Below are 6,880 nucleotides of genomic sequence, written 5' to 3'. Positions count from 1 at the left end.
CGGCTCGGATAGCAATCGGGTTCGGGTGTAAACGGTCCGGGCGGATTGGGCCGGACATCGGGTTCCCGGACCGTTTTCCCACCCCTAATTCTGACTATATAAAGCCAAAATGTCATTTTGACAACTTTGCAACACATGCCATTCGGTAAGGACGACAAAAATGTCGTTTTCCCAATGTATAAGTAAAAGTTTATTTTGCTAAATTTTATACGTAAAAATGTAATTTTGAACATAAATGGAGATAAATATTAGCTTTCAAGTATCCGAATATATTAAAATATTTTTATTTTGATTTTTGACTTTCTACGGAAACTAATTCTTGGGAGGAGCAAGGAATTAAAAAAGTGGATTGTTTCATGGAAATAGATTCCTAGAGAATTAAAGTCACAAAATTATACTTCGTATCAAACGGTGGAAATACCTATTTCCGTAGAAATTATTTTATTCCCAAGAAAATAAAAGATATCGAACTCACCTTAAAATAAAACTGAATGAAAGATGCTAACTAAAACTCTTTATCTCTTCTTGAACTTCAACAATACTTACAAATCAAATGGATATTACGTGGTGTTCATTTCTCTCCTCTTTCAAATTATCTGTTTGAAATTGATTCAACGATCACTCACAAAGTCGATCGAGATTTAAGTTCACGAATTCTCTTCTCCCCTCTCAGTAAATCAGGTTTCTTTGTTCAAAGCATAAAATGATGAAGACCTTAATGATCTTTCAAATGTTCTTGATAATGTAGGAAATTATGGACTCTTGTATGTGTTTTTTTATTCATTGATTTTAGATACATAAAATTATTAGGAACAGGTACTAAGTTGTATATTTGGAGGTTTAGTATAGAATTTTCTAATCGATTCTTAATTATACGATTGTGGGAAGAGGTCATTTAATTTTTTTCTTATCTTTCTATCACTTGATTGCACACCTTAATTTACTCACTATTTGCGAAAACAAAAAGGATAACAAACTTACAAGCACTAATATATTCACCACAACTATGTTTAAACACGTAGGGTCCTCAACGAATTTGTGTTGGAGTCACTGATTTTAGAGAAAAGTAGAATGACACTATTACTCATATATTTTGAGTACATGTATACGAATAAGATTTTATGTCAGTCGTCAGATGTTATCTTTATTAAATTCTGAAAATAAATAGACGATCAGATTCACACTTCTCATAACCGACTGACCTATTTTATTATAATAGATATAAAAAAGAACATAAAACACAGGGGTACCCATTATCCATGAAACAATTTCAAACACATGCAGGAACACAGTTATATTTCATGCATGTACCCTGGCAATACATAGGTTATAGTTAATTAGTTACATCTCCATCCTCGTCTGGATTTGAATCACCAAATTTTGGGAATTGAGTTCATTACACACATATTTATTAATACTATTATTGGGTAATAAGATCTTTTCAGCCTTTTCATTTTATGGTGATGATGTTCTCTTTTCATATGTGATGATCATATTCTCATGGGGCATAACCACCACCATGACCTGCTCCTTCACCAGCTCCTTCACCACTTCCATATCCAACTCCATGTTCACCTCCTGCACCATATCCTGCACCACCACCTGCACCACTACCGCCGCCAGCGCCGTATCCGATACCATGTTCTCCTCCGAAACCTCCACCAGCACCTTCACCTGCTCCTCCTCCACTACCATATCCGCTTCCATGTTCTCCTCCTGCTGCACCATATCCACTGCCACTGCCTCCGCCACCACCACCCCCTAGACCACCACCATGCTCTGCACCGGCACCGTATCCAGAACCACCTCCTGCTCCTCCACCAGCTCCATAACCACCACCATGCGCTCCACCGGCTCCCATACCAGCACCTCCACCACTACCGCCACCACCTCCTAGACCACCACCATGTTCTCCACCAGCACCATATCCGGAACCACCTCCTGCTCCTTCACCAGCTCCATAACCACCACCATGGGCTCCACCAGCACCATATCCGGAACCACCTCCTGCTCCTTCACCAGCTCCATAACCACCACCATGGGCTCCACCAGCACCGCTACCAGCACCATCACCGCTACCAGCACCAGCACCGCCACCACCACCAATACCGCCACCATGCGCTCCGCCAGCACCATAACCGCCACCCGCACCACCACCACTTCCCGCACCATAACCACCACCAGCAGCTCCACCGGCACCACCACCAGTACCACCACCGCTGCCGCCACCACCACCAATACCACCACCATGCTCTCCACCAGCACCATAACCACCACCATGGGCTCCACCAGCACCACCACCAGCACCACCACCAGCACCACCACCGCTACCAGCACCACCACCGCCACCACCACCAATACCGCCACCATGCGCTCCGCCAGCACCATAACCACCACCATCACTTCCCGCACCATAACCACCACCAGCAGCTCCACCGGCACCACCACCAGTACCACCACCGCTGCCGCCACCGCCACCAATACCACCACCATGCTCTCCACCAGCACCATAACCACCACCATGGGCTCCACCAGCACCGCTACCAGCGCCACCACCGCTGCCGCCACCACCACCAATACCACCACCATGCTCTCCACCAGCACCATAACCACCACCAGCACCAGCTCCAGCTCCACTCCCAGCACCATAACCACCACCATGAGCACCACTAGAACCAGCACCACTACCGCTTCCGCCTCCACCTCCAAGACCACCACCGTGCTCTCCACCAGCACCATATCCGCCACCGCCACCGGCACCAGTACCACTTCCAGCACCATAACCACCTCCATGCTCCCCTCCAGCACCATAACCACCTCCATGCTCCCCTCCAGCACCATACCCTGCTCCACCTCCTCCACCACTACCCCCACCCCCACCAATCCCTACTCCATGTGCACCACCCGCCCCATAACCAGCACCACCACCTTCACCAGCACCATACCCAGATCCATGTTCTCCTAAACCAACTCCAGAACCACCACCACCACCTGATCCTCCACCAGAACCATAACCTCCCAACTCAACTCCACCATGACCGACTACATCGACATAGCCTCCCTCCTCAAGTTTATTGAGGAGATTCCTAGCTGCCGAACTAACAGCTAATCCTAAGAATAGAAAGAAAACAACACTAACAAATCTTTTATGAGTAGCCATTTTAGCTAAGCTAGTGAAAGATAGATGATGAGAATGCAAAGTAGTGTCATGGAGGTTGGGTATTTATAGGATTTTATTGAGTTAAAAACCGCGTTTGCATGATTTAGAAGAGTGGTTGAATATGCACATGCAATTACTAGCACTAGCAAGAAAGAAAGAAAGATAGTGAGATTTTGCTGGTTTCCACACATAAAACCATGCATTCTTTTTTCTCATTACTCTTTAAAGTTTTTATTCACCTAACTTTTCTTAATCCAAAGTTTTAATGGATATCCACACATTTCAAACCCTCTTTCACACCTAAAACTCACTCAAACTTATATTAATAGAAAATGCTTCTTTCACTCACTAATCAAGAGTCAATGAGGTGACATTTTGTGATTCATACATTAAATCATTAAAGATTTGTCATGTAAAAAATTTAATATTGAATGTGTGGATTAGAAGTGTGATATCACTATGTCATGCCATAGTAGCTAAACACATCTATGTGTTATCTAGCCAAATCTAATAACCAAAATGTCCCTCTTCCAATGAATATCTAGGACAAAATTTTGAGATATACATATATTTCCTGATCAATAAGTTATTTACCATTTTATCGACGTTCTTTTTTTGAGCTGATTAGCAGGTTTTCATGGGCGTACTGGATTTAAACTTGTCAAGAAATAAAATAAACTTTACCAACTTAGGTAATTAACATTTGTAAAAAAAAAAAGTTAGTTTATTGATTAGGTAATCAATCAAAGAAAGTACTATCAAATATGTTTTATAACAATATATATTTTATTTGGAAGATTTTGGTGCTATTCTATGGGGAAGACATTGGGTAATTTGGGTTTAGACTCTTTCACAAGTTTATGAGTTTTTAATTTAGTTAACTATTCATCCAGATGAAAAATAATTAGTGGGTTTAGCAATTAGTCGATAAAATAATCTTGTAAGAGGATTGTGACGAGGCAAATCGAGATCAAAGCTAATTAAGCATGTTTGCTAGTATTAGGTAAGATAAATTAAGATTTCTCCATTTTATCATAAAGGATTCTTAGTGCAGGTTTATCTCTAAAAAAGAATAATTAAAACAAACGAGAGTATTTGAATAAAAAAATTCAAATTATCCCAGCAAAAGATAGTGGCATTAGAGATTCTAGAAACGAAAGATAAAATTAAATTAATGTTTGTTGTCATCTTCAATAAACTTGATTAAGAAATAATCCACCTTAAAAGAGGGTGTAAGTAAAGTGTTAGAATTGGCTAATTGTAAATTTGTAATAATCATAATGTTGCGTGCAAAAACACTTCATTAAAATTTAAAACAGACAAGAGTTTGGGTTATTAAGTTTTTCTAATTTGTTATGGGCTTGTTGGTTTAGAATTAGTTTATAAAGTAATTGGTTGATGTGGGACTATTGAGACTACCATATTAAGTTGGAAGGGTTTTACTCAATTTGAGATGCTAATTTTAGTCCTGGCACGATTGTTCTTAATATGTGTTATAGTGTTCTTTACTACTTACATTTCATGCTAATTTCAATCTCAAGTACATGCCAATTTATCAATATCGGAAAATCTAAACTTTTTACATGAGATTCTCTTGTCCACCACCTCTTGGTGTAGTAATTGTATTGAAGTCTCAAATTTGGTTTAAGTAGAACTAGAAATCCAACATTTATTGACTTGTGTCAATGGAGTATTAATGAAAGCAAAGGTAAACATAAGAGGACTTTAGTTAGGCCCAACAGGATCCAAGATGTCTTTCAAGATGGTAGTTACAGGGTTCATTCAAGTTGTGATGTATCTTACTATGACGTATAGGGTCCAGAATGTCATTCAAGATGGTAGTTACATGGTTCATTTAAGTGTTGATGTATCTTAGTATTGTGTATTCATAGTATATCCATGCAACGTAATGAATATAATAATACTTAGAGTCCTTGTAAAAAAAGATTATGTCGTGAAAATGATTTTATCTACAATTCAAGAAACAAGTGTTATAACAGAAATCACAATTATTTGTATTAATAGACGAATATTTTATAAGTCATCTTGACATCATGTGGTATTCTTTTAAAATCTTTAGAGTACTTACTCTTCCATGTGAAATGAAATCATACTCGATTTAATGATAGAAATAAATAGGTGCATTGATTTTCATATCCATGTGAGTTTCTATCTAAAATGGCTTCGTCCGTTGGAGTATGTGGATTGTGGGTGGGTCATCTCCATCTTGCTTTTGTCTCATGGGGATGGGGTAGTGGAGTTAGTTCTGTCCACTCGTAGTATCTAACATCAACTCTCACTTTTCCTTTGAAGTTTGAATAGTACTTGCCACAATCAAAAGAAAATCAGAATGTTTCTTCCAAGTTGTCTCACATATTAGGTTGATGGTGAAAGGGATGGTAGCTGATTCATAGGTAGGGACCTTCACTCCTTAAGCTAGTTTTAGGGTAATAGAGCTAGGTCAAAAAAATACTCATCACTGATATTAAAGTTCGAGAAACTATATTTTTAAGCTCAGCACTGAGTGTCCTCTATCAAAGTTAAAAATCGATGTGATCGAGAAGCAAATCGTTGGATGCTCACCCATAGGTTGTCGAAGGGGAAGAGCCAAGCTGTTTATACACAAGTACAACTATAAACGAAAGCATAGGGTTAGGATTTTAAGTTAGATTAGGCTAATCTTTAACTTCACAGTAACCAAATTTCTTTTAACAAAAGTCACTACAAATAAGTATCTAGCTATGATGCATGTAATACATGTAGCACTGTTATTCAAAGGTGAATTTTAGTGATAACAATATATTCTTAATGATTCATTTCACATTTACGTATATTTTTTATTAAATTATTTTTAAATGGTTCAAACAATTAGCAGGTCTTTTTTTCCCTCACAAATGAGCCATGGTTCAATGATGGACTATAAGTATAAGCTTGAGCTCATGGCCTGTAGATCTTTCGAGATCATATCATATCATAAATTAGTTTAACAACTAGGTATTTCTTGATTTAAGGAGTAAGTTAAACCAAAAAATAATATTTATAAATATTTTCTCCATTATTAAATCGAGTCGTGATTCAATGGGCCCAAACTGCAGAGTAAACTACGAGTTTAAGCTCATGACTGTTAGATCTTCCAAAATAATCTCACAAATCAAGCTACAGTTGAATCCTCCACAATTTGAGTAGATTAGATTAAGATACAGAGTTCAAATCTGAAGAAGTGGACGTGAATCTTGGTGCCCAAAATATAGACTAGTTAGATTTTTTTATGAACTTAAACCCTAGAGGCCTATAGTAATCAAAAGTGAAGGGCAATTGCTTAGGCCAGTTATTTAAAGACAAATCCGTTTTGGTGGCCCACATCTTTAATAGATGGGTTTGAGGTGGCCTATAGTTATAGATATAACTGCTTCAAAAAAGGACGGGGCGGCCTCTAAAAACTAGTGACCCAAAGCGATGGTGCAGGGGCCTCCGGTTTGGGCCGTTCTCAGATTGAAAAATTCGAACACTTGATTTACCGGGTAAGCGGGTTCAAAAACAATATCCTACCTCCGATGTTTTACACGTGGAGAATATGAGCCAACGGATAAAACAATAAAGGGTTAATTCCAATTTGGCCCTCTAAAGATGACCAACTCACCAAAATAGCCCCGTATAGATGACCAGCTTTCATTTTGGCCTCCTTTCGATCTTTTCTGTAAGTCAACTTTAACTCCTGAG

General features: G+C 39.0%; 1 protein-coding gene across 1 annotated transcript; it reads right to left on the bottom strand.

The window, feature by feature from the left end:
• Nucleotides 1-1,184: 1,184 nt before the first annotated feature.
• LOC147536700 (uncharacterized) lies at nucleotides 1,185-3,215 on the bottom strand. The gene has a single exon (XM_086641187.1). It carries the CDS (start codon nucleotides 3,158-3,160, stop codon nucleotides 1,499-1,501), a length of 1,662 nt encoding a protein of 553 aa, XP_086497313.1. The 5' UTR covers nucleotides 3,161-3,215; the 3' UTR covers nucleotides 1,185-1,498.
• Nucleotides 3,216-6,880: the final 3,665 nt, after the last annotated feature.

The sequence above is a fragment of the Eschscholzia californica genome, unplaced genomic scaffold, assembly GCF_041429995.1.
Source record: "Eschscholzia californica isolate CP2 unplaced genomic scaffold, dmEscCali1.0.p SCAF_5, whole genome shotgun sequence".
Lineage (NCBI taxonomy): Eukaryota > Viridiplantae > Streptophyta > Magnoliopsida > Ranunculales > Papaveraceae > Eschscholzia > Eschscholzia californica.
The sequence above is the reverse complement of the archived record's forward strand: the minus strand, read 5'-3'. Positions and strand labels throughout refer to the sequence as shown.

Excerpts from the sequence above, each read along its gene's own strand:
- LOC147536700 (XM_086641187.1), bottom strand. The coding sequence starts at position 3,160 with ATGGCTACTCATAAAAGATTTGTTAGTGTTGTTTTCTTTCTATTCTTA.